This window comes from Hypomesus nipponensis, chromosome 26 (genome assembly GCF_054491055.1).
Source record: "Hypomesus nipponensis isolate SF chromosome 26, ASM5449105v1, whole genome shotgun sequence".
Taxonomy (NCBI): Eukaryota; Metazoa; Chordata; class Actinopteri; order Osmeriformes; family Osmeridae; genus Hypomesus; species Hypomesus nipponensis.
Genome location: NC_140386.1, coordinates 7722920 through 7749383, shown reverse-complemented (window position 1 = coordinate 7749383; position 26464 = coordinate 7722920). Strand labels below are relative to the sequence as shown.

At 55.0% G+C, this 26464-nt stretch overlaps 1 protein-coding gene across 1 annotated transcript in view; it reads right to left on the bottom strand.

Moving 5' to 3' along the window:
* The window catches only part of cpamd8 (C3 and PZP like alpha-2-macroglobulin domain containing 8), a 29102-nt gene extending 2841 nt beyond the window's left edge, over nt 1-26261 (bottom strand). Inside the window, exons 1-40 of the mRNA XM_084693039.1 lie at nt 25769-26261; nt 24006-24157; nt 23421-23443; nt 22464-22629; nt 22285-22337; nt 21760-21777; nt 21568-21622; nt 21359-21472; nt 21154-21238; nt 20948-21056; nt 20594-20821; nt 20296-20466; nt 19591-19719; nt 19211-19397; nt 18875-19041; nt 18588-18737; nt 18287-18448; nt 18041-18183; nt 17891-17953; nt 16572-16803; nt 15240-15393; nt 14518-14657; nt 14348-14399; nt 13895-14193; nt 12741-12966; nt 12414-12590; nt 12229-12310; nt 9217-9373; nt 9055-9129; nt 7254-7419; nt 6734-6820; nt 6464-6600; nt 5712-5867; nt 4937-4999; nt 4229-4476; nt 3828-3915; nt 1863-1937; nt 1617-1722; nt 1347-1457; nt 444-656 (exon numbers count right to left, since the gene is read on the bottom strand). Of these exons, the coding sequence (XP_084549165.1) occupies nt 444-656; nt 1347-1457; nt 1617-1722; nt 1863-1937; nt 3828-3915; nt 4229-4476; nt 4937-4999; nt 5712-5867; nt 6464-6600; nt 6734-6820; nt 7254-7419; nt 9055-9129; nt 9217-9373; nt 12229-12310; nt 12414-12590; nt 12741-12966; nt 13895-14193; nt 14348-14399; nt 14518-14657; nt 15240-15393; nt 16572-16803; nt 17891-17953; nt 18041-18183; nt 18287-18448; nt 18588-18737; nt 18875-19041; nt 19211-19397; nt 19591-19719; nt 20296-20466; nt 20594-20821; nt 20948-21056; nt 21154-21238; nt 21359-21472; nt 21568-21622; nt 21760-21777; nt 22285-22337; nt 22464-22629; nt 23421-23443; nt 24006-24157; nt 25769-25854 (5305 nt within the window). The 5' untranslated portion in view covers nt 25855-26261. The remainder of the gene's footprint in view (nt 1-443; nt 657-1346; nt 1458-1616; nt 1723-1862; nt 1938-3827; nt 3916-4228; nt 4477-4936; nt 5000-5711; nt 5868-6463; nt 6601-6733; nt 6821-7253; nt 7420-9054; nt 9130-9216; nt 9374-12228; nt 12311-12413; nt 12591-12740; nt 12967-13894; nt 14194-14347; nt 14400-14517; nt 14658-15239; nt 15394-16571; nt 16804-17890; nt 17954-18040; nt 18184-18286; nt 18449-18587; nt 18738-18874; nt 19042-19210; nt 19398-19590; nt 19720-20295; nt 20467-20593; nt 20822-20947; nt 21057-21153; nt 21239-21358; nt 21473-21567; nt 21623-21759; nt 21778-22284; nt 22338-22463; nt 22630-23420; nt 23444-24005; nt 24158-25768) is intronic.
* Between the last annotated feature and the right edge of the window lie 203 nt (nt 26262-26464).

Below are 26464 nucleotides of genomic sequence, written 5' to 3'. Positions count from 1 at the left end.
GAGGGAGTCGGGCTAGTAATCAGAATGTTGCCGGATCGATTCCCCGCCGTGCCAAATGACATGTCCTTGGGCAAGGCACTTCACCCTTCTTGCCTCGGGGGGGGATGTCCCTGTACTTACTGTAAGTCGCTCTGGATAGGAGCGTCTGCTAAATGTAAATGTTTGGTCTCTGGCTCGTCCCTGTCCGCTCTGCAGCAAGAATGCTCCTTTGTTGTCGCGTCTGTGCGTTTGGAAAGGAATGTGACCGCGTTTTTTCAAAGGCCTGGTACAAAAGCACTCTGTCATTTGAGGGTGCCCTGTAATATAGCAGAGCTGGGCAGAGAGTGGAAGGGGGGGAGGAGGAGCACTCCTCAAACACGCTCCATCCAGCAATCAGTGGAACAGCTGTTTCAACAGCCGTGCCCTCCACCCACACACCCACCCACACGGAGAGCAGGTCTTACTCTGGGGACACTGGGACAGGGGGACTTGCTCGATGCGGGTCCCATTGCGGCAGGCGGACACCTCCATCTGGCACAGGCTCTGGTACACCTGGCCGTCTGAGCCGCACACAGGCTCCCCGTCGTAACCGCAGTCCCTGTAGCAGGTGCAACGCTCAAACCGCTCCTCCTCCAGACAGCCAAACACGTTGTTGCATTGGTTCCCCTGGACAAACCCTGGGGAAAGGGGAAAAAAAAAAGTTGTTTTAGCCGGAGGGGGAAAAACGAGGGGAAAAGGTAGCGAGAAAATGTTGATGTCATCGCACGCATGGTGTGTGTGAGAGAGAGAGGAGGGGCAGAGAGGGAACGTTTGGAGGAGAGAGAGGGAAAACAAGCAGGGAAAGGAAGGAGAGAGTGTCTCTGAGCGTGTGGACCCGGGCCGCTCAGGGGTGTGTTGAGTAATCCCCCAGAATGCCCTGGGGCCTGGGCATGGCAGCCAGCTGCGTCTTGGCCCCCCTCGGCCAAACACACAGTCAACACGCCGAGGGTCACCTCTCGTCGCCACGGAGACGGGGCCAAACTCAGTCATCTGTTGTAGCAACACGGGTCCCCTGTAATGAGAGCAAGTGCGTGGCTCTCCCTGAAGCTAAAACCCTGGCAGATGACAAGGCCGGGGGCAGTTTCTATGTGGGCTGCTTCTCTGGTTCCTGTCAGCCCCGGCGGCAGGCCCTGGCAGGGCACGCAGAGGTGCATTCTGGGAACCTGAGTCACCTCCTTTAAGCAAAGCCCCATACGTGAGCAGCAGCTCTCTCTCCGTCTCTCTCTGTGTCTCTGTGTCTCTGTCTCTCTCTCACTCTCTCTCTCTCTCTCTCTGTGTCTCTCTCTCTGGTTTGGGAGGTCTGTGCGCCAGGGAAGGGGGTATCTCACCTATCCACTGATTGGTTGAACTCTCCACCTCGTTGCAGGTCGTCCCATCACACAGCTCCCGGGCCAGCGGACTGCTCTCGCTCACGTTGTAGAAGCGAGTGGCCTCAAACGCTACGCAAACACACACAGACACACACAAAGACAAATAATGATGACACTCCCGACCAGCACGCCAGAGAAACGGCAATTTCCTCGAAGAGGAACCCCGTTGGGTAAATCACCGAGAGTTCAAGGGTTTTTTCCTGCTAAACAATCACCGTCGGAGCACACCTGGTTCGTAGTAGTCGTAGATCTTGACAGGAACAGGTGCTGTCTTGCCCACTATGTACTCCCTGATCGCCTGGAAGGCCACACACGTCATGCACTGACTGGAGATCTGTGAAGGGGGGGAGGGGCAAACCCACCATTAGGACCACACAGAAGGCCTCTGATTGGCTGTCCTGAGCGCTGCAGGCTGCAGTGTGGGGGTGTTTATTTCGGAGAGACTGCTTTGTGTGGCGCGGCCGCGCCCCTCACCTCGTCGAAGTAGAAGAACACTTTTATTCCGTCCACCTCGTACCTCTTCAGACCCACTCTCTTGTCCAGGAGGAGCTGGGATAGAGGCAGGGGAGAGAGGCAGGGGAGAGAGGCAGGGGACAGAGGCAGGGGACAGAGGCAGGGGACAGAGGCAGGGGTTCAGACAAGTTAGCGCCTCCTCTCAAAGAGGAAAAAAAACACACATTCCAAGGTCACGGCATCAGTGGGGATGGGCTTGGGAGGGAGACACAGGGAGGGAGGGAGACAGAGGGAGGGAGACAGAGGGGGAGACAGAGGGAGGGAGGGAGACAGAGGGGGAGACAGAGGGAGGGAGGGAGACAGAGGGGGAGACAGAGGGGGAGACAGAGGGAGGGAGGGAGACAGAGGGGGAGACAGAGGGAGGGAGGGAGACAGAGGGGGAGACAGAGGGGGAGACAGAGGGAGGGAGGGAGACAGAGGGGGAGACAGAGGGGGAGACAGACACTCAGTCAGGGGCAGGGGTGTGTGTTGCTAGGAAAGAGCCAAAGGTGTCAGTTCTTCCCACAGGCCTCCCTCCCTCCCTCCCTCCCTCCCTCCCTCCCTCCCTCCCTCCCTCCCTCCCTCCCTCCCTCCCTCCCTCCCTCCCTCCTTCCCTCCCTCCCTCCCTCCCTCCCTCCCTCCCTCCCTCCCTCTCTCCCTCTCTCCCTCTCTCTCTCTCTCTCTCTCTCTCACACACACACACACTATATGGTGTGTATCCTACGGACTGCAGGGGTTTATGAGGTGCTCAGCTGGAGCTGGCGCCACTTGGACACACACACACACACACACACATTGACACATACACATTTAACCATCGCTGGTCACCTGTAGTTCAAAAGGTAACCCCATGGAGGCGAGAGGTAAGAGGGTGCCGTGTCTCTGGGGCGGGGCCCCTGTTTGTGACCGTCTTAGTTCCTGAGCTGCGCTTCCGTCTACCTCCGAGGTGAGAGGAGCCCCGGACGCGGAAGACCCTCGTCTGACAACAAGATCGGCCGTGTACTGTACAAACTGCCTCCCCAAAACCCACGAGGCTGTGGCTCTCGTAAAGCCAGGAATGCAGCTGGCCGAGGCCAGTGGGCCCGCCATAAAAAAAAATCGAGGGAGGCTAGCAAGGGTGGTTGCTTGTTAGTCACTCCAGCGTGGGGTCAGCCCTGACACTCTGCAGCCCTGTCGGGGAGACGCGGGCGAGGGGTTTCAGTGTGCGTTCGTGTGACTCCCCAGGTGCCCGTAGGTAAGGAGGGATTTATGAAGGAGACTGAGGCCCATAACTCTGCAATAATGAGGGACAAGCTCTTAATGAGAGGCCTGGGAGGTGACCTCAACCAGCCTCTCCACCCCCTCTGCCTCTCTGGAACCCCCGTCCAATATCTCTCTGAGGGGGTGGGGGGGTGGGACCCGACCCCCAGGCCTCCCCCAGCCCTGGCCACAGTGTTTCTCAGCCCAGGGAGGGTGGGTGCCCCCTGCCCCAACTCCCCCCAGAAGCCCCAGAGACACTGTAACGACACTGGGGCAAAGATGGCCCTCATCCAAACTGGGCTCTGCTCCTTAAACACTGCCATAAAAAGGCCCTCTTAGTAATGGCTACACACACACACACACACTCTCTCTGTCTCTCTTTCGTTCTGCTTGGATCCAGCCTGACCTTGTGTGCAGGGGGAAAGTACAGGGGAGGAAATGTTTTGGCCATCTCTGCCAGAAGGTCTAGCACAATGGTAGACCCTCAGGTAAACAGTCCACATTCTCCAACTATAACCAACACATTGCTATAAACAGCTCACTAAAAAGCAGCTCTAGACGCCAGTGTTGTTTAGGGGAAGAGGTAGATTACCGAATGTGGGGTGTAAGTGATAGGACGTCAGGAAAGCGAGTGTGTATATTCAGAGAGGGGACCAGCCACAGAATGGGGAAAGCAGAAACTCTGTGTGTGTGTGTTAAATGTCCTACCCTCTCCAAACTCTCCACATCGGCACGGAAACCAGAGAGTAGTGGGACTTCCAGGACGGCCATGTTGGAGGAGCCTGAGTGAAGCCACCTTCAGAGCAGGGGTGATTAGTTCACAGAGACAAGCATGATTGGATAGAATCATTCAAGAAATACATGCTAAGCTAAGTGCTTAACAAAAGCTAATTAGCTAAGCTACAGGCTAAGCTAAAAAAAAGTTTTGAAAATATTTTCGAACGGTTTGAAAATATATTTTCAAGTTTAGAAACATTTTGAGCCCTGTTTAAAGCCACAGGTGATGCTAAGCTAAAGGCTAAGTTACAAGCTAGGCTATCAACTAAGTGCTAAGCTACAGGTTAAACTAAACGCTAAAAGGCTGGCCTGATGTAGAAGGGTGAGTCCACCTGGCGCAGGCCTCTATCGTGATGCGGTAGTCCAGGTTGTCTTGGTGGGCCGCTGGGTCCTCGTCGTCGGCGGTAGCCCTCCGCTTGCGGTTGAGCTCGGAGCGGTTGTCGGCCCGGGAGCGTGAGCGAGGCGTGGTGTGGCGGGAGGAGTGTGGCGGGTGGCGGCCCTGCGCGGGCTCCTTCAGGTCCACCTTGAGCTGGAAGGCCGGTTTGGCCGTGGGGTCGGGCACGTTATAGGACACGTCGATCTGAGAAGAGAGAAAAACTATTCTCATTAGAAGCTTCTGGAAAACACGGCATCGGAGAGGTGGAAAGCAGAGTATGTTGTGTGCTACAACAGAAGAGATAATCCCCACTTCCCTCCATGTAGCCCCTTCCCCCCCCCCCCCCATCCTGGGCCCCGCCAAACTTGTTTACACGGCCCGTTGTGAAAGAGCCTTTTGTTTTTAGGTACAAGGTACAAACAGCATCCTATCCGGGGGGGGGGGGGGTGGCTGGAGGGGGGCTGGATAATTGAGGAACGAACAGTCCCTGCTGAACAATCGCCTAAGCTTTACCAGATCATTCCAATTTACAGTCAGGAATCTGGGCATTAGTGACTGCAGGCATGGGAACAGCCTGGCTCTTCTCCAGCGGGCTGTCTCTGCGTGAGGAGGACGTAGGGCCTAGGGGGGGGTCGAGAGGTCCAGGGCTGGGGTTATACATTACCTGCATGAGACAGCAGCCCTCTCCTTTAGCACTGACAAACAGCCCAGTGGGGATACTGGGGATCTGCGGGAAGGGAAGAGAGACAGGGGGATGAGAGAGAGGGAGATAAGAAGAGAGAGAGAGAGAGAGAGAGAGAGAGAGAGCGAGAGGGAGATAAGAAGAGAGAGCGAGAGAGAGAGAGAGAGAGGGGAGAGACAGGAAGATGGACAAAGAAAAAGTGAGGGGAAAAGAGGACGACGAGAGAGAGGAGAAGAGAGAAAGAGGGGGAGCATGAAGGAGAGAAGAGGGGGAATATTTAGTGAATCAACCACTGTAGCATTCCCCAACACTACGCATTCCTTGGACCCAAACCAAAGGGGATGAATCACCCTAATTAAACCGACACGGCTAATCACGGTCAAGGGGTTCCATGCTTGGCGGAGGAAACAGCAGTCCAGTCACCTAGTGTCCCCCTGCCCTGACTGAGGGGAGCAGCCAACCACACGCACCCGTCAACCAGCTGAACCAGACCACTACACTGAAACACACAGTGGCTGTGATTTACAGCTGCCAGGCCTGTGAAATACAGCCCTGGGTCGAAGATCAAGTCATGTGACATTTATTGATATTTTTTAAATATATATATACATATATTACCCAGAGTGCTGTACAATAAGCTAAGACAGAAAACAAACCATAAAAAATATGACAAAACACATTAGCGAACACTATTAGAAGACATAGGGAACATGTTAGATAACACTACTCGAAGACATTGGACAGCCTTGGTTCCTACCTTGGCCCTCTGCAGGATCTTCTTGTTATCTCTCTGCAGCTCGAAGGCCTCTTGGAAGTCCAGGTTGGTGGAGGCCAGGGAGATGGTCAGGTTGACTCCGCCCACGTAGGACAGGATGGCGTACTCCGATAGCGCCTGCAGCGCCACGCACGTGTCCTGGGAGCACCAGCACACGATCGTGAGGGGGACATGAGTGGGCGGGGGGGGTTGTGGGTGGATGTGAGGGGTTTCTGGGTGGATGTGGGGGGTTTATGGGTGGATGTGAGGGGTTTCTGGGTGGATGTGGGGGGTTTCTGGGTGGATGTGGGGGTTTCTGGGTGGATGTGGGGGGTTTCTGGGTGGATGTGGGGGGTTTCTGGGTGGATGTGGGGGGTTTCTGGGTGGATGTGAGGGGTTTCTGGGTGGGTGTGGGGGGTTTCTGGGTGGGTGTGGGGGGGTTCTGGGTGGATGTGAGGGGCTTCTGGGTGGGTGTGGGGGTTTCTGGGTGGATGTGGGGGTTATCTGGGTGGATGTGGGGGGTATCTGGGTGGATGTGGGGGGTTTCTGGGTGGGTGTGGGGGGTTTCTGGGTGGGTGTGGGGGTTATCTGGGTGGATGTGGGGGGTATCTGGGTGGATGTGGGGGGTTTCTGGGTGGATGTGAGGGGCTTCTGGGTGGGTGTGGGGGTTTCTGGGTGGATGTGGGGGTTATCTGGGTGGATGTGGGGGGTATCTGGGTGGATGTGGGGGGTTTCTGGGTGGATGTGAGGGGTACCTGGGTGGAGGAGAAGCCCCCGAGGGCGTTCCTCTGCTGGGAGAGCCACTTGACCACAGGCAGGGCTGACGCTACGTCCCCCAGCAGGGTGTAGGTCAGCAGCCCGTAGGCCGTCATCTCCACCTCCGCAGACACCACTGAGACCACAGGACACACCTCGTCATCAGTCTCACCACTATCATCCTTCTCCATCATCACAATCATCATCATCATCACCATGATGTTCTTCTGTGGTGGGGGCCGCGCCGGGTGGGAGCGGGCGGTTCATACCTGACTGAGAGAGGCCGTCGCTGAAGCCCATAAAGGTGTCCTCGTCCGTCACTGTGCTGCCAGTCAGACTCCAGTGGGTGAAACCATCTGCTCGAGATGACGAGAGGAGAGGAGGAGAGAGGAGGAGAGATGAGGAGAGATGAGGAGGAGAGATGAGGAGAGATGAGGAGAGAGGAGGAGAGATGAGGAGAGATGAGGAGAGATGAGGAGAGGATGTGGAGAGGAGGAGAGGAAGAGGAGAGGAAGAGGAGAGGAGGAGAGGAAGAGGAGAGGAAGAGGAGAGGAAGATAGAGGAGGAGAGGAGAGGAAGAGAAAGGAGGAGAAAAATGAAAAGAAAGGAGAGGAGAGAAGAAATACGAAGAGGAGAAGAAAGAGAGAGAACCTTGAGTATTGAGGACCACCACTTGTACTCGACTCTATCTAATCCAGAAGAGCCCTGGCCCTCTATTTTGCCTTCCTTTCAGGAAACAGGAAGTCAGGAGAACCCTGGGTAGCAGTGAGGGGAGTGTGCGGTAGCTACCCTGAGTGATGGCCATGTGGTTGAGGCGGCGCAGGGCCAAGGGGGCGTAGGGGCTCCTCAGCAGGGCCAGGGCGTAGGCAGACAGGGCGGTGGTGTAGGGGTCGTCGGCAGAGTAGGTGTTGCTCTCCAGGAATCCCTTGGCCTTGGCCACTGCCAGCTTCTCCTCCTGGGAGCGGTGGAGGAGGAGAGGACAGACACACAGCAAACCTCCGTAAACGATGGACCCCGTCAACCTCAAACGCTCTCTCTCTCCCCCCATCTGTCTTTCAGTGGAGCCGGGGGGGGGGGGGCGGCTCGGGAAAGACCTGCCGTAATTCAAACCCGCCCGGCTCAGATGTGCTTATCGAAAACGTGGATAAACATTCATTTGGTCATTAAAAAAAGGGCAAGGAGAGCTTTCATCTCTTCCAGATGTGCCCTCTTCCCGAGCCCTCAGAGAGAACGAGGCAGCCCTCTCACTGTAATCGCCGCAGTCATCTTTTAATTAAGCGAATCTGGAGGGGGAAGGAGCCGGCGCTTTGATGTCAAGGCGCCCCCCCCCCCGCCACACACACACTTTGCGAGGCTGCCTTTAGCCTCAGGAGAGCCTGAAGGACGACCGAGGGGCGTGGAGGAAGGAGGAGGAGGAAGAGGAGGAAGGAGGAAAAGGGGCGGACTCAAGAGACAGCTCAGGTTCCTTTAACCCCGTCAACGTGACATCTCTTCCATCCTGTCAAAAACCACCAGGGGTGGTCTATCTCGACATAGCTACTGTTACCATGTAACACCAGAACCTTCTAGATCAAAACGACTGATGATATCTTCTTCCTCGCCTCACACCCAGCCTCTCAGGTCACTCTCCTCTCACAAGTTTTTCCATGCAGGTGTATATGTGGCATTGTCATCCTTCATTGGATGAGACACTTCCGAGGTTGCCAGGAAGGGCAGGGAGGGAGAGAAGGAGGGGGAAGACATGCAGCAAAGGACCCCCGGGGCGGATTCGAGCCCCGGTTGATGCGAGACGACGATACGAGAATGGGTTCAGCCCCTCGTAGTACACACTTTACCCGCTTAGCCACAGCCAGAACCAGAGATGGCAGAGCTTCAGAGAGAAACGGAGAGAAAGGGAGGAGGAGGGAGACAGGAATGTGTCTAAGGTGTTCCTTTCACAGGCTTCATAGCCCCTGCCTGTCCTTCTCATAAATCTTTTGATGTAGTGGAAGGATTAGATATTAGATTACCGGCGCTGGAGCATAACAAATATGAGTGGGCCAGCTGCCAGAACTTCCATCTTCAGAGCGAGTAGGAATGCGGCGCCCAGTTCACACACACCACCCAGACCAGGACTCGCAGCGAGGCTGTCTGGGGTGCGTCACGACTGAAGCTCCGCACAGTAGGGAAGTGAATCTGCCACAGGCTACACCAACCGACCAAGTCCCCCAACGTACCCTCTGGAGACAGATCCATCAAAAATACGCGACCATAGGAACCTGGGTGTCAGGTGGTTGAGCGGTTAGAGCATCCGGCTAGTCATCTGAAAGTTGCCAGTTTGATTCCTGGCCGGGGCACATGACATTGTGTTTTTGGGCAAGACACTTTGCCTGGGGGGGAGAATGTAAGACCTTCATGTAAGTCGCTCTGGATAAGAGCGTCTGCTAAATGACTGAATGTAAAGGCTGTGTTTAGATACAGCACGTGCTATCATCACGGTGCACATTCTGGACCACGTTTGCTCGTGGGGGCGCAGGTAGAGTAGGCGGCAAGGCGGGCGTGATGGAGGTGGAGGATGGGCCTCAGGATGGCGGTACAGTGGCGGCCTCACCTCTGTGGTGATGCCCGTCTCCAGGAGAGCCGCAACCACGTAGGCCGTCAGAGAGATCTTCCCATGGATCCCTCCCTGCAGATGGGAAATGACACTGGTTAGCTTGACTCTCCACACGCACAGTGCACCCCCCTCCTTCCCCCTCAACACACACACACACACCTGCAGGTCCTTGTTGAGGATGCGCCCCATGGCAGGAAAGGAGCCCTCGGGTCTCTGGTGGGCGGTGAGCCAGGACTTGGCCGAGCGCAGCTCCTCAGGGTCGATGTAGATGAAACCCCGGGACTGAGCAAAGGACTTCAACACAAACGCTGTCAGCCTGAGGGGAGAGGAAGAGAGGGCCAGGGCCAGGGCCAGGGGAGAAAGATTGAAGTGCTTTTTCAAGCGTGTGCAGACAAATCCTGAAAAACACTTAGCTCTCGCGCTGAACTTTGAACAGAGCTCAGTCAGCTCTCTCAGTGTGTCGACGGCTCCTCAGCCGAGGGAGAAGGACGGCACAGGCCATTCAAAGAGAACGCACGAGAGGCTCTGAGTTCCACGCCCAGCTAGGCGGAGAACCCGGCGCTGTGGAGGGCACGGCTAGGCTAACGAAACGCTCGCTCGACGTGCGCGACATGAAACCACGAGCCTGCACTTTGGGGGGGGGGGGGGACACCAGCTGACCTCAGCGACACCCACCATCTGCCTTATGACACGTAATGCATTACAACACCATCTTCATGACAACACCATCTTGCCTGATTGAGACTTCCCCAAGACAGCCAGAAGATGAGGCAAGCTGCTCGCCGTAAAAGAAAAAAAAAAAGTCTAAGGAAATAAATTAAATGTTTTCCTTTCCTCCAAACATACATTTAAGGGTCGTAACTGCACAGAACGAGTCAAAAGAGAGCAGGGAAGAAGAAAAAAACGTGTAAATACAGGGTACTAAATCTTGCTCTGTCGGGCCCTCTGCCTTATTCTTCACCGGGGAGGGAGCAGAAATTAGACCCTCGAACTGGCCAGAGTGTTTAAAACGTAATGCTGTGTCACCGGCTTTAAATGCCTGGCTCTTGGGTGGGGGCTGGAGATGACGGAGGGAACGCCACTCGACGTCTTCCTCGCTCGGCCCTCTCCGGCCCCCTTCAACGAGACACGGGACAGCTGTCGCTCGTCCTTTTAGGTGTGTGTCCTGTGATGGACAGGAAGGAGAGACACGGAGACGCCCAAGAGGACGAACGGTCATTCGTCCCATCCACAAACACACACAAGGCTCCTAAACTTTGATTTGAATGGAGGCACTTCAGAAATAGTCTGTCTGACAGCAGAGTTTATCTATGGGTGAAAAACGTTGAATTCCTTCAGGAGTTTTTCCTATGTTTTCCCTTCAGCCTTCCTGTTCGGAGTAGGAGGGTAAACAGATAGTTTAATACGGCCCATATCAGTGATCTCGATCTCTGGCATTCAATCTGCTCTCCCTCCCCCCCCCCACCCCACCCCCGCAACATCAGACCCAGCCACACAGACACATGCCTTTCCAGTCTCAACACGTCCACCGGGAGTGGCTCACCACACAAGCCCAGGGAGAGGAGCCCTCAATCAGCCTGCCCTGCAGCTTGCTCCCCCCCCCCCCCCCCCCCCAGGCCACGGTGGTAAGTAGGCCACAGGGATCTGGGGCTGGGGGGATGGGGGAGAGAGTAGGAGAGGGGGGTGGGGGTGGTGAAGGGGGTGAAGGGGGACAGCAGGAGAGGGGGAGAGAGGGGGGGGGGTGAGAGCAGGAGAGGGGGAGAGGGTCGGCAGATTACAGCAGCATGTGGCTCTCATTGGATCCAGACGGGACAGGTATGCGAGCGATGCAGGACGAGGGGCTGCCAGGTCTGGCTCCCAAAACACCCCCCACAAACCAAGCACAGACATCCTGGTGTCCACACACACACGCACACACACACACACGCACAGCATACTGAATGCAGGGTAAAAAAAAAAACAGTACTAATCAATGCTTATCATTCTTTAACCCACAAGAAAAGACCCTGAATACTGAATCCTGAGAGCATTGTAAAATAGAGCAGAGTTGAAGACCTCGGCATGACTTTACTGCCCGTGTCATTATGTGTAATCTTTTCATTAGGATCAGGCAATTTCCGTTTAGATCCATTTTTACAAGCTGGAATACATTAACACTGCATAACGAGTGTTGTTCAGCGGCCAGTTAATGACTTGCGCTAATGATGAACGCAGTTCAACAGAAGTGGTGATCTCACATGTAAACACACAGCTGAATCATTCAGGAAATGTTTGTTGTCGGTTTACAGAAGAATCAACAATTGCTGCTTTGCCATGGTGATGCATGTAGCTCAGAAACCATCATCCTTCTAGTTACAGAACATCTTATCCTCTCCCGACATCAAAGGTTTCCATAGCGGAGCGTAACGCTGTTAGCGTTAGCATCGAGGCTAAATGCATTACGCAAAATGCACCCCGTTCCATTCTGGCGCTGTGTCAAAGGTCTAAGAAGTGTTTTGCGTGGAGTGAAGGATTTTATCCGCGTTGGTAATTCCTGTAGCTTAGTGCAGGCCAGATGTAAAACAGCGCTTGGGCCGGGAGAACAGGGAGGCACGGCTAAAATCACGGGTCATAACAAACTATGGAGACTCCACAGATTATATGAACACTTTTTAACTGCAAACAAATCAGTGGTGCCTAACCTACCTCAGGGAACCAATTAAGTCATTTGTGTATAACGGTTCTCTATGGTTAATGTGATCATTATGTTGCACAGCCTGAGCTCTATTAAATTTCATAATATCCTTATGAATCACCCTGAGGTTTGTGAGAGGAGGGCGGTTGGCGAGGGTTTGTGAGTAGAACACTAGAGTCTCTTATGAGGCCAGTTCAGTATACCAAATATTAGGATATGGTTATTAGATGGTAATATTACATGTCTGTCTGCCTTCCTCAGGGGGCGTGTAAACAGGAAATAAGCACCACACATTAATGTTTAACCGTTCAGGAAACAGCCTGTCTCCGACAGCTGACGTTCCGTCTAACTTTCTTTTTCAATTCCTCTTTCCTTTATCAGACAACGTTATCCCAGGTGACTTGAAGGGAGGGGGGGGGGGGTTTGAACATGCGACCTCTCGATGTGTAATGGAGTCAGAGGACTGCTGACGTAAAGGTGATCGTCTGATGGCTCACCACATACTCCCGGACGGATCCCTCTCTCCGAAGGCACTGTAGGAGCCGTCCTGCCGCTTGTAGGTCAGCTGTCTCTGGTAGCCTATCACAGGGCAGGGGAAAGACAGTCAGTGACACAGAGAAAATCAGGCTGAACACAGCCGTGCATACGGTACCTCTTGACTACCAAGACTACCTCTTGTTACCTTGGAGCAGGTAGTCTGTGGCCTCGGTCTCCACCTCGGGGCTGAGCTGGCGGGTTTTCTGCAGGTACTTGAGCACAAAGACGTTGGGAGCAAAGTGGATCATGTTCTGCTCTCCGCAGCCGAATGGCAGACGCAGCAGCCTGTCCAGGTTATTGAGGGTGGGGCCCATCACATCCCCTGACACAGCACAGACACACACACACACACACACACACACACACACACATGGACACACACAGACACGTTAACACCATTGCATGTTTGGTTGAGAAAGCCCCAGAGCTAGCGGGAGGAGCTGGGGGCGGAGCCGCGGGCAGTACTCCTCACCGATCATGGAGGCGGTGGCTCGCTCGGAGCCGGGCACCACGTTGTGAGGGACCCCCAGGGTGAAGGCCTCGTTGTGGTTCTCGTCAGAGTCCTCCTTCCTCCAGATCTTGAACTCACCCACCGAGCCCCAGCCAGTGGAGAAGCCCACGTGACGCACCTGCCCCGGGAGGGGGCCGGCCCACTGCAGGATCAGAGACTCATTGGACGCCTGGAGGCCGTGTCCGACCTATCGGATCACAGGGACGGATGTCAGACTGTGGATCCTGTTTGTATTGTATACATGCAATGACACCAAGTCCAAACATTTATAAATAATAACTTTTCTTATTTATGAGTTGTGTGGTTGTGTGGTTGCTCTTAAGTGAGCTGTAAACCCACTTCAAACTGTGTTTGTGGAACAACTTGCTCCATTAGGTTTGTTTCGTAGTCTACTTAGGAGGAGACATTGACACAGCTAGTCAAGAAGTCAACACTGGAAACTCATAAGACTTCGAAAGCGGTTGGTGTTGCTTTTGGACTGGGCGTATCCAGGGGAACTAATGAGGGGGGGGGGGGAGTCTCCTTGTAACCATATTAAACCACAGACCATGCAAAGCTGAACACGGCTCATCAAACTCAAATCCAATCAGTCGCTAGGAAAAAAGATACGAATCTTATTGGTCCATACGGTGTCCGGTATTTTAACGGCTCCCTTTGGTGAGCGCGGCCAATCGAACGCAGGGCTCAGGCTTGTTGGCGGATGCCAGGCAGAGACACGCCAACACGGATCAGCCAGCGTTCTCCCTGACACCGGCCAGCCAAGGTGACCTCAGAGACACGGTATTAAAAGTGGCGCCAGTCCTCCACACACACACACACACACACACGGTCTCTCCCTGAACGCACACTCGATCCACAACACAAGTTTGCCACGCACCCCCAGCGACCATCAAAGTACTGTACTAGGAGGAAGGTAGCAATGCTTTTAAGTATCTCTGAAAAGATCCCCACTATCAAACATCCATTTAGTCTGAACCAGCGGAGGAGATCACAGTGGCTTGGCTGTGGATTCATGGAAGAGTCTAACATCTGATCTGATATCTGATCAGGAGCTCTAGTCCTGTGGGCTACCCAGGACAGAGCTCCCCAGACCCCGACCCCTTGACCCCCCTCACCTGAACCACGCCTCCCTTCCAGCTGACCCAGAAGCTGCGGAACTCGTCCCAGGAGAGGATGCCCGGTGTGGGCGCGCTGACCAGCGCCTCGCCCATCTTCCCCAGGGAGATCCAGGAGCGCGTGTTCTGCCGGCCGCCCAGCACCACCTCCAGCATGTCGGCGCTGTCGTGGGGGCTGGGGGAGAGGGCCAAGTGGGCGTCGTTGTGGGTCTTCACGGCCACCTGGAAGAGGGTCATCTTGGAGGGCTTCTTCACGTACTGGTACTCGTACTTGTTGGGGGTGGATATGTGGATGCGCTCTGGAGGGGTGAAAGGTCAGCGTGGTTAGAGACTGAGACTGCCGACCATGAGGCTTTCCACATGCCCTATTTGTACGGGCGTTACTTTGGATACTAGCGCCAAGCTGAATGAGTCACATGGGGTGTGAGGCGTCAGGGACGAGGCTGCGCTCACCGTTGGGGCAGAAGAAGACGCTGTAGGTGTACTCCCGAGGCAGGCCCTCGGGCTACCGGGAGAGAGAGGGGACAAAGTTAACCCAGCCCTAATGTGGCTCGCCCTCATCATCCCCATCATCATCACCCCATCATCATCCCCATCATTATCCACCCCTGCTCTGCCTTCACCTCCACCATGACCGTCCTCCTGACGTAGTCCAAGCCCGCTGGGGTCCTCCTGTCGTCGAGGTCGTCCGGGACTTTGCCTGATTTGGTCGACTGGAGGCCTTCTGAGCAGCAGGTTGGTTCGCTGTAGGCTATGGCGCGAGCTAGGAGAGGAGGGAGGGGCTCTCAACCTTTAGCATGCTCTGTTAGCACACCGCCACACATGAAATCAGTCAAATGGTTTCAAGCACTGCCGTCACGAGGACGATTTGGTTTTTTGCCGCGAAACCACGGCACGCCGGGAAAGCGCCAGCGCTCTGTCGACACACATCCCACGTCACCTGACCCCGGGGCAGGACGGGGCAGGGGGACGCGCTGTGCCCCTTCGCGGGCCCCAGCACGGCTCTGTGGCGGAGGGCCAGCGCCCCCTCTTTGTGCGTGTGTAGTGAGAGGGAAAGACCAGGGGCCAGGGGCCACAGGGGCCCCACTGACCCAGAAACTCATCCACATGCCATTGAGCGTCAGTATCAGGACTCTGCCCCCCCCCCCCCCGCCTCCCCCCCTCCCACGAACCCCCGGGGCTGGCTGTTTGCGGTTTGGCATGGCCCTGGTGCCTCTACGCTCACCAGCAGAGGACCTCTGAGGGGCTGAGTTTGAGGGGAATGCTGCTGGGCCAGATTTGATGGTTGGGGAAGGTACTGAAAAAGAGTGTGTGCGTGCGAGTGTGTGTGTGTGTGCTTGCTCACCTGTGATGTTGGCAGCTCCCAGCTCAGTGAAGGACAGCACTATGGATGTGGGCGTGGCTTCCCCAGGTGCGACGCATTTCTTCCTGGTCAGGTAATGCTTCCCAGGGTGCCCCACAAACTTGATCCCCTTGGGAACTGACACTTTGACATGGACCTGCAGAGCACACACAAACACAGAGACACACAAGCAGGAAAACAATGCACGGTCTACATTAGAGAGCCACCAGTAAGTAAGTAAGTAAGTAAGACTTTATTTATATAGCACTTTTCATACAAGAATTGCAGCTCAAAGTGCTTTACATAAAATCAACAAAAACAATAACGTGTTGATCTAACTAGCCGCACTCTGTCTGCGGTCTCTCGAATCCGTCTTAGATCCGAGCTGCCACTTGCAGGTTCTAAGACCAGTAAACATGGATGTGTTCTGGCAGGAGGTTATGGCGTCATATCGGACCTCCTCACCAGCTCTTAAAGCATGCGGGGGAATGTTGAATCACACGGGGAATTCTCCATGCTGACTGACTCATGCATCCCCCGCTCCCTGAAGGAATCCGCTCCGCCCGCGCTCCACATTTCTCCTAATGTGCGGCGATGCGCTCAGATCATCGCCGCTCTACAGCCGCACGCCACCCGTTGTAAATAACTTGGCGCCGGACGGCGGGGATAACGTGTTCCCGGGGGCGAACATCAAGGGGCCGGCCTCGCGTCATCGCCTCACATGACATTAAAGGGGCTCACGCACAGCCGTTTTAACGGGCTTGTGCGAACGCCATGATGTCATCTCTGTGAGCCGTGAGACAGCCTCGGGGCTGGTTGGCCCTGGACACCCTGGCTCACTTCCCTCTGCCTGACCTCACGGCGTAACCATGGTTACACCCTGGATCACTTCCCTCTGCCTGACCTCACGGTGTAACCATGGTTACACCCTGGCTCACTTCCCTCTGGTTGACCTCATGGCGTAACCCTCCGCCTCTGGTCCCCCAGGCCTCCCCCTCCCCCCTGTGTCCCTCCCCCACATCCCCTGTGTCCCTCCCCCACATCCCCTGTGTCCCTCCCCCATACCCCCTGTATCCCTCCCCCACATCCCTCACCCCTCCCCCACACCCCTCCTCCACATCCCTCCCCCCCTCCCCCACACCCTTCCCCCCCTCCCCCACACCCTTCCCCCCTCCCCCACATCCCTCCCCCCCTCCCCACACCCCTCCTCAACATCCCTCCCCCCCTCCCCCACACCCCTCCTCCACATCCCTCCCCCCCTCCTCCACATCCCTCCTCCACACCCCTCCCCCCTCCCCTCCCCCACACCCTTCCCCCCTCCCCCACACCCCTCACCTCGGCGCAGGAGGGCAGGTAGTTGTAGACAGTGAGAGGGACCTTGGTCTGCTCCCCCCTGACCACGCTGTAGGGCAGGGTGAAGTCCACAAAGAAGGGCTTGAACGTACGAAGTTCCGCCCTCGTGGCCATGCCCAGCCCCTTCTCCTCCGACAAGCCAATGGCCTCGGTCACCCAGGTGGTGATGGAATCCGGGACGTCCAATCGTAACTCGGCCTCCCCGGTGACATCACTGATGGAGGGAAAAGAAGAAGAAAAAAGAAAACGTCATCACGTTCGACGTTTTCTCCACCACATCCCAAATCAACGAAAACAAGAAGCGATACGTCTGTGAGGAAACAAGATGGATCAAAACGCAAAAACGCTTCACATGGGGAACACCTGCAGCCGTGCATGACTCTGTGGAGAGGAAGGGGGAACGTGGAGGTGAGAGAAGGCAGTCAGGTGCAGACCAAAGCTGCAGCTGACACCCCGGGCCTGAGATCATTCCTGGCAGCCCTGGGCTCACGTTAGTCTTGGCAAACTTTCACAGGCCATAAACATTCAAGGAAACAGCAGACACCCTTCCTTTTGATCAAAACCACCCCTAAAACCACGTTGATACACCCAATAAGTGAAATCAAAGCATTCGGACCGAGTAGGAAATTGTGCAGAACTGAACTCCTGCCCAATGCAGTTAAGCATATGAAAATCTATGGCTATTTTATTTCTACTGGCAGGTTATGAATGGAAGGAATTGTTGGGAAAGAGAGGGACTGTTCCAAAACAACCTCGTTTAACCGAGCCACATTCACACCCACTGGGAGGAAACACTGGACATCGCTGGAGTGGTGAAATACCAACCCAGCCTCTCTCTCTCTCTCTCTCTCTCTCTCTCTCTCTCTCTCTCTCTCTCTCTCTCTCTCTCTCTCTCTCTCTCTCTCTCTCTCTCTCTCTCTCTCTCTCTCTCTCTCTCTCTCTCTCTCTCTCTCTCTCTCTCTCTCTCTCTCTCTCTCTCTCTCTCTCTCTCTCTCTCTCTCTCTCTCTCTTTCTCTCTCACTCTCACTCTCACTCTCCCTCCCTCCATCTCTCAAATATGTGGTTCCTCACCCCTCCTACCCCCCCCCCCTTCCCCTCCACACTTGAAGACCTGGACCTGGTCCAAATCCCACTTAAGTACCCACAATCTGTAGCAGCTGAGGCTACCTCAGCCCACGCAGAGAGAGAGAAACACAGCCCATGCACATATGAGGAACATCCACTGACACGCTAAGAAGCACACACACACACACACACACACACTCGCACACGCACGCTCGTGATGAGGGGGTGTTCAGTACCTGACGTTGAGGCAGTGCCACACCCAAGTCTCCGGGAAGAAGGTTCGCTTGCGTTTCTCCGCTCTGAAAGCCACACGACATCACAAACCGGGCATCAACACAGGCCCCCGTCTGAGGGTCATCACCATGTGTGTGTGTGTGTGTGCGTACCTGGGCACAGTGTGTGTGTGCACGGCCGCCAGCTGTGTGGCTGTGTGTGGCTGGAAGGCAGGGACAGCCTCGTCTGTGTACAACCCGCCGCTCTGTCTGTGGTTTAGACTCACCAAGTCTGTCATCACCACCAGCCCCGTTTCCTGTGAGGGACACACACACACACACACGCACGCGCACGTTGGCTGAAAGAGCGGACACGTCAGGTGACTCAGCCTGGACGTGCGATTGGCCGACGGCTCTCACCGTGAAGGCGAAGCCGGCGTCTTTGGTGATGTCCCAGTGCCACGGGAACACCGAGGAACGCCGCCGTCGCCTCGACGACAGCCCGGGCCACCAGAAGTGCCCGTCGTCTTTGGGGACCCCGAAGGCGTCCGACACGTCGAATTCGGCCAGCTCTTTAAACACCTACACGCCAGAACGCACACAAGACACATCTTCTGTGACGGCGCGTCCAAACGGACCGATCGAGTCGACGCTCCAATACACCTCACGAACACACCAGACAGAACGCCCAGAGGCCGGACAGTAGGCTGAGCAGACCGACCTTATCTGGGCTGAGCTGGAAGGCCGGCTTGAGGAGGTAGAGGCTCTTGTCCACGCTGGCGACGCACACGCACGAGCCTCGCTCCCCTCGCACGCGCACACGCACGGGGTCTCCCGGCAAGGACTCGTTGGTGGACAGGGAGACGGACACCTGCGGGGTCAGAGGTCACGGTCACGTGCACGCCAGTGGCGTGAAAAGTCGCAAAAAAACGCTTAAAGTCGCAAAAAATCGCTAAAAGTCCTAAAAGCCGCTAGCCCGGTTCTAGCGGTGTGGGGGAGCGTGTGTACCTGGTTCTCGAAGCTGGGCTGCACGGGGATCTGCAGGCTGTCTGTCACGCCCTCGCCGTTCTCCCTCACGTAGTAGACCATCAGCCTGCTGAGGGGGGCCATGGCGGGGGTGACGGGGAACCGCAGGGAGGTCACGCAGCTGTCCATCTCCACCTGGGAGGAGGGGCCTGAGGGGAGGGAGGGAGGGAGAGAGGGAGAGATGGAGGGAGGGAAGGAGGGGGGGAGGGGGACCAGATGGAGAGCCAGAGAATAAAAAAACAGGGTTGACACGACGTTCGAAGCAGCTACCTAAGACCTTTTCTTCGTCTTTTTGCGAGGATGGACGGGGGCGCTGACCAGAGGGGGGCAGAGTGGTGTGGACGTCCTTGTCGAAGGTGACCGTCGCCCTCCTGCCTCTGTGGGCCGTGGAGTTACTCTGCTGCCGGCCGGACTGGACGATGTTGCCCCGAGACGCGATCTCGTAGTGCAGCGTGACGTTACAGGGACAGGTGGACATGAGAGACAGCTCAGCCTCCTGGCCAATCTACACGCACACACACACACACACACACACACACACACACACACTGAGATGACTCAACTCTATTCTCCCTCCTCATGAGAGTTATCGCTATGTAACACGTTGTTACTGGAGGAGTGTGTGTGTGTGTGTGTGTGTTTGAGTAAGAAAGACTCTATTTCTATAGCACATTTCATACAAGAATGTGTGTGCGTACCTTGAGAGGAGCGTTGGGGCTCTGGATCTGCATGTGGCACTTGCTGGGTGAGTACCAGCTGCTGATGGAGAGGTAGCTGGGAAGGTACTGGTCTCCAGCTGGCCTGCCGTGGATGGCTGTCACCTTGGTCTGGGGCACAGCACACACACAGGGTCTAGCACAGGGTCTGGGGCACAGCACACACACAGGGTCTAGCACAGGGTCTGGGGCACAGCACACACACAGGGTCTAGCACAGGGTCTGGGGCACAGCACACACACAGGGTCTAGCACAGGGTCTGGGGCACAGCACACACACAGGGTCTAGCACAGGGTCTGGGGCACAGCACACACACAGGGTCTAGCACAGGGTCTGGGGCACAGCACACACACAGGGTCTAGCACAGGGTCTGGGGCACAGCACACACACAGGGTCTAGCACAGGGTCTGGGGCACAGCACACACACAGGGTCGAGCCAGATACAGCATCCTGTACATCTCTGTGGCGTCTGATGCAGCTGATCCCTGTGTCTTCTACCTAGAGCCCTGACCCTTTCTTCCTCTCTGTCTCCGCCTCTCTTCTTCTCCCTCTCCTCCTTCCGTCCCCTCCCTCTCCTCCTTCCCTCTCCTCCTCTCCCTCCCCTCCCTCTCCTCCTCTCCCTCCCCTCCCTCTCCTCCTTCCCTCCCTCTCCTCCTCTCCCGCTCCAGCGGTGAGGCGTCCACTGACCTCCAGCCAGACGTACTGGGCAGCGTTGGGGATGGAGGGGATCTCGAAGGAGGCCTGGCCCTCCCTGGAGGTCAGCTCGCTGGTGTACACGTTGTCTTTGGGGGTGAGCTCCGCCTTGACGCGCACGCGGACGCCGTCGGCCGGGCTGCCGTCTGGATAGGTCACCTCCACCTGGCGGGGCCGGGAGGGGTGGCGGCAAGGGGGCAGGCAGACAGAGAGACAGACAGATCGGTCAGCTGTGCCCCTCTACAAGGGCTTCTGTGTTGTATGAGTGACCGGGTTTCTTCGCCTCCCTCACCTTTCCCTTGTACGGCAGGCCGGGCTTAAACTGTTTGCGGGTGTCCTTGGAGTACTTGATGTCGATGAGCTGTTTGTGAACCGGGGTGGAGTCGTCGAACATGGTCTGCTTCCCTCCGTCCACGCTGGTCACCGTCACCAACATGTGGACCGTCCCCCGGAAGTGGTCAGCCACGTCCAGCGGCATCATATCCTTCACGCACAGGCTGAACGTGGCGGAGCCTTTGATCTGCCGGACGACAGGGAGGGAAGGGAGAAAAAGTTTCTCCCGTGATTCTTCCTGAGACCCCAGAGATTTTCCTCTTCCAACGTCCGATCGGACCTCCAGGACCTAGGGGGGGCGCGGCCCGCTCACCTCCATGGTCTTGGCCACAGGAAGTCCGACCTCGTGGCGGTAGTACCCCACGCCGTTCACCGTCAGGTTCACCGTCAGCCTGCCCGTCACCGGCTTCCCGAACGTGTACCTGGGACGCGGGAGAGGAGCGCCGTCAACGTCAACAGCTCGCGTGGGGGCCACGGGGCGTGGCGCGTCGTTGGCGGGCGCGGCGCGGGGCGACTCACCTGGCCGTCACGGTGGTCTGCTCGCACGTGTTCAGGTCACGGATGTAGCGAGGGGGTTCGATCACCAGCTCGAACTTGGGCAACACTGTGGGCGAGGATTTGGAGTGAAGAGAGACGACTTCTTCACACATTCCTCACAGTATATTCCTATATTCACATGTTCCGGTTCCATCCGGTTCTGCCTGGATGAATGAGCTCTTCTCACCGTACTTCTGGACTTCAAAAGACTTGTTGTAGGTGTGGCCCTGCATCTCCACAAAGATGAACCACTCCCCAAACACTGGCTGGTCCGACAGAGGGAAGCTCATGTTCACGATGCCTGATGACAGAAGAAGGGGTCACAACCAGCAGCTGTGTGTGTGTGTGTGTATGTGTGTGTGTGAGTGTGTATAGGTGTGTGTGTGTAAGTCTCACCACAGCAGATGGGTTTCAGATTGTGCCACTGGACAATTCGAGATCCTCTCGGATCCTGCAACGTCAGATTATAATCTTTATTAAAGTCTAAAATCATCTCTACTTCGTAATTCTTGAGAAGACCTTTAGGGGAAAGGTTTATAAACCCCCCCCCCACCCCCACCCCGGGAAATCCCATCAACCTCCACTCACCACGACATACGCCTCCATCTGCGGAGAGGGAAGAAAAGAAGGAGGAGGGAGGGAGGGAGGGATGGACGCAAGGAAGGCACACGTTAGACAAACAGAACAGCCAGATGGGAAAATATCCCTTCTTCTCCCCCTCGCCCTCGTCCCCTAACAGGCATCCGTCTGTGAACGCGAGAGCCAGCCTCTGCCAGCGGCTCGCCTTCACAGTCAATAAACACACTCTCGTGTCTATTTGAAGCCGTTTTCTAACATTCCGCTTCGCTTTCGATAAATAAGTTACTGTTACTGTTTTGTGGGGCATTTCGGGGCCGGGTTACCCTTCCTCACATTCCCCTCAGAGGAGAAGTTAAGAAAACAAGTTGTGTTAAATACTTGGGATGCCTCTCTGGGAAGGGATTTCACATCAAAAGAGCACAGCTGTTTCGCATCAAGGCAAATAACAGTATTTCATGCTAAGTCATTCTGAAGCACTTAATGGCAGGAGATGAGCATGGTGATCACAGGTGATAATGTGGTTACGGATGGTACCTTGTCATTGGCCGGCCTGAGGTCAGGAGTGACTGAGTATACATTGACGAGCACTAGAGAAAGACATCGAAAGACATTGATTTAGAATCGAGTTTATGCCATTGGTGTTTTTTTCTCATTTGAAAAGAAAAAGAGCACTCTGGATCCAGTGTTCACATCCAGTCGGTGCAGAGAGAGACCTTTGTGTTTGGGTTTGTAGATGGGCTTGTCTGTCTGGATGAACACTGCTGTGCCCTTGCTGTCTACGGTGACTGTGGTGTAGTTGTGGAAGATGTAGCCCCCCTCAGTGATGTGGCGATTCCCCCACACCTTCAGATAGGCTCGGCATCTCAACCCTGGAGGAACCTGCAACAGCACAGACGTCTTCACCCTCACAGGACACAGGAACGAGCCCAACACCGGAAGCACCAGTGAAAAACAACACGATATGACATTGATTTCGCCGCTTTGTCCAATGCACTCCTGCAGTTGTTTATGTTGCACTGTTGTTTATTTATTATTTTTGATGCACTAAACGGGTAGATGTGGCTACCATGCCATGTTAAACGCAGACCTTTCCATGACTCTGACCACCGAAATAGCGTTATATTTCTCTGACTTGTCTCAGAAATGCATGAATGTAAACAAACTCGACACGACCAAAGACAAGACTGCATTTCAAGATGTTCGAGAGAGAGAGAGAGAGAGCGAGAGAGAGCGAGAGAGAGCGAGAGAGAGAGCGAGCGAGAGAGAGAGAGACAGAGAGAGAGAGAGAGGGGAGGAACCAAGTGGTGCATTCTGGATTGTTCCGTTCCAGCCCCCGAGGGCTGTGGCCCGTGCAGACGCACGTCAACAGCTGTTGCGTATTACATCCAGCCTGTTACCTTCGTCCGAATGAATGTGCAAAGGACAAACGCTGCACTACAAATAAATGTTGTGTTGTTTCGCATGTTGTCCCGGGAATGCTCGAGCCCTGACGAGGATCTCCCTACTGTGCAGCTGCACGCACAGCCATTTCAACATGCCTCCTCGATGCCTGCTCGATGCCTGCCAGGGACGACAGTTGCTGTCGGGAGGCCTGCACGGCCAAATGAACAGGAGTCGAAGCCATTTCAAGCAACAGGTTGGAAGGTAGAAAAGGTGCGGGTTTCTCTCACCTTTAATTTGATCGTGCCTTTGTCTGGAAAAAAGAAAAAGAAAAACGATGTTAGTGACGGAGCAGGATGTTTGAACGTGGAGAGTGCCTGGGCAGGGGGGAGGTGGGAGGATGGGGGAGGCGTGGAGCAGGGGAGGGGGGAGGGGCAGGCGTGGGGCTGGTGGGTCCCAGCAGCTGCGGCCTGTCTCGGTGCCACTAGGAAGGTCTCACACACCCATCTATCAGCGCCCGGCTGTCAAACAACTCTGACAGGAACATACACACGGGCCCGGGGAAACAGAGCGGGCCCCGGGGCACGGCCCCGAAAACCACCCAATCACGGCCACCCGCCGGGCCCTGTGAGGTCACGAGCGCGCCATCCACACCGCAGGTCAAAGGTCACTCCGGCTGTGTGTGTGTGTATACAGTGCTGTGGGGGGTGGAGGGGGTGGAGGGGGTGGAGGGGGTGGAGGGGATGGAGGGGGTGGAGGGGATGGAGGCGATGGAGGGGGTGGAGGGGGTGGAGGGGGTGAAGGGGGTGGAGGGGGTGGAGGGGGTGAAGGGGGTGGAGGGGTGGATGGGGTGGAGGGGATGGAGGGATCCTCACCCAGCACGGTGCCGTGGCTGTAGGCCACCGTCTCGCCCTTCACGGACAGCTGCACCTGGACCCTGGTCTCCTGCGCCGTGTTGAAGATGGTCACGCTCAAGGCCTCCTCCACGCCCGCGCGGAACACCGAGGGAGCGGCGATCAGGTAGCCCCTGGGGGTGAGAGAGACGGGGGTCAGATCAGGGGAGTCCTGGGTGTGGGAGAGGGACGTGGGTGTGTGCTAGATCGGGGCGGCGGTGCCGAAGGCTTCTTAGAGATCGGAACACACCGGTGAAGCCCTTCGCATCCGGCAGCCCTGTTCAGCACCACCACCAGGCTCGTCCATGATGGGGCGGGGAAAACAAACGCCGCGATTGACCGATTGCCTGGAGTCAACTTCTAACCCCATCACACACCACACACACGCACTCAGACGCATTCCTTAAGTGAGATTAGGTTTTATCGAAAGCTTTCCAGGGATACAGTGACTGCCAGGCAATGAGCTTTGTACTCTTTGTGTTCTCTGTGGGCAGTATGGCTCGTGGGAGGCGACCTAAGACTCTTTTGAAACGCTTTTGAAACGCAACTGCTGAGATTCCTGACAGTCACTCTGATCTTCAGGTTGAGGGAAGGCGGCTGTTGTGGGGTCAAAGGGCGAAGGTCGTTCATGAGATCCACATAAACACTCAGGACGAGGTCATATTCAACTTTTACCACTGACTCTTGACTTTACAATGGAGTTAGAAATGCCTAAATACAAAAAATACAACTAATAATTCAGGGGAGTGCATTGTAGTGAGAACTATCTACTCAAGAGTTTTTGCTCATACTAATTTAAGTGATCTTACGCAAGGACTCCACAGAATCCTTAGATGAGTGCCAGGTCAGGTGGATGGCATTACAGGGCTGGGAGCACGAGGGAATGGCAAAATCCCTCGGACAAGCAGCTTTGAGAATGGGCAGATAATGTGAAGAAATCGAGTTTGGGGCTTTTGATCTGCAGCCATTTCAGCCGGCTCCTGGACAAAACCTGGATGAGGTACTGAGAACCATGCTTCCTCCAATCACATGGGTAGATGCACTCAACCTCACGATGCCTAAATGCGTCGTGTGAAAGCTCCGGCTCCAGGAGGACAGGGGTTTCAAGTGTCTTTCAGAGCTGATTCTTACAGTATTCACTCTCCTGCTTACACTTGGCGGCAAAGCTGCTAACTCCTGACAGAGACTGGCCTGATACCTTCAAAGCGTTCGCAGTCGAGAAGAGCCGTTCGCTCTCCAGAAGAATGAAAGAGTCTAGAAGCTATGAGAACAAGCCCTTATCAAAAGATGTAAAGCGCTTCGGGATTCAGTCAGGAGATGAGAGCTGTTGTTGGTCGACGGCCTGGCCACATACTATACCTTCTACAATCCTGAACAATAATATGGTGTACCATAGAGAAGAATCTCGTGAACGTAACAACGTGCTCATTCAAGAAAGTACTGTATTGCAAAAGTCAATTTCATTCACCTGCACACACTGCTAAGGAGCTAACAGCAAACATTAATAAGTCATTGTTTGATTATTCTAATGTATTTCTTCATGAATAATTATGTCCCTGTGTTATACCACTATCGATACCATATTATTAAATAAACAGGGAAAAATACAATATATCCTAAGTCAATAACAATAAACTGTTGTAATTACCTCCCTTGCATGATAATAATGTCAGCCTACTGTTAATGTATAGCCTGTAAACTAGCAAACAATCAACACAACAACCTACTAAATTAGGTCAACTTACTGTTTTTCTTGTGCACAACATCTATGCACGGTGCAGATGAATAAAGTCCAGAAGAGACTGAGCGTACAAAACCAGGATCTCAACATTTTCAAAGGCACCCTCGACCAACCGTAATGTTGGTTATTATCTCATTCCCGTGTACAGTAAAGTGTTCAGATTGAAAGAGCCCCTCCGTTTAGAGGTCTGTCCATGATGGCTGGATGGTGTGCGCGCTCAGTGAAGTTTTGACTGGAATCGGCAAACGAGGATCAAGTTTTTATCATCCCACTTGGAGAAATCCCGTTCTAGGCAATTCGATTTTTTTTCTCCAGTTCAACGCGCATTGCCAGCTCTTTTTCTCTCATGTGCCATCACCCGCCACCGTTCAGTTCTCTCATATTTCGGCTTTATAAATTGTCCGCCCACCATCTGAGTAGCCTTTCGTGATAGGAACAGTTTGATAATGTTTTTCACTCGAGGAATGGCTGTTCTTTCCCCGATGTCCAACTGTGCGTCCCCTGCTCTTTGAAGTTCCAAGGCTTTTGTTCCCACTGGAGCGAGTCAGAACAGCTCGAGTCTACACGGTTCATTCACAGAAAACCCTGCCCCTGTCAGCGCTGAAGCATGTATACCAACAAGCTACAGATAATCTATATAAGTAACCTGGTCTGGCCAGGGTTAAGACCGTCCCATTCCAGAGGAATATAAATTACGTTC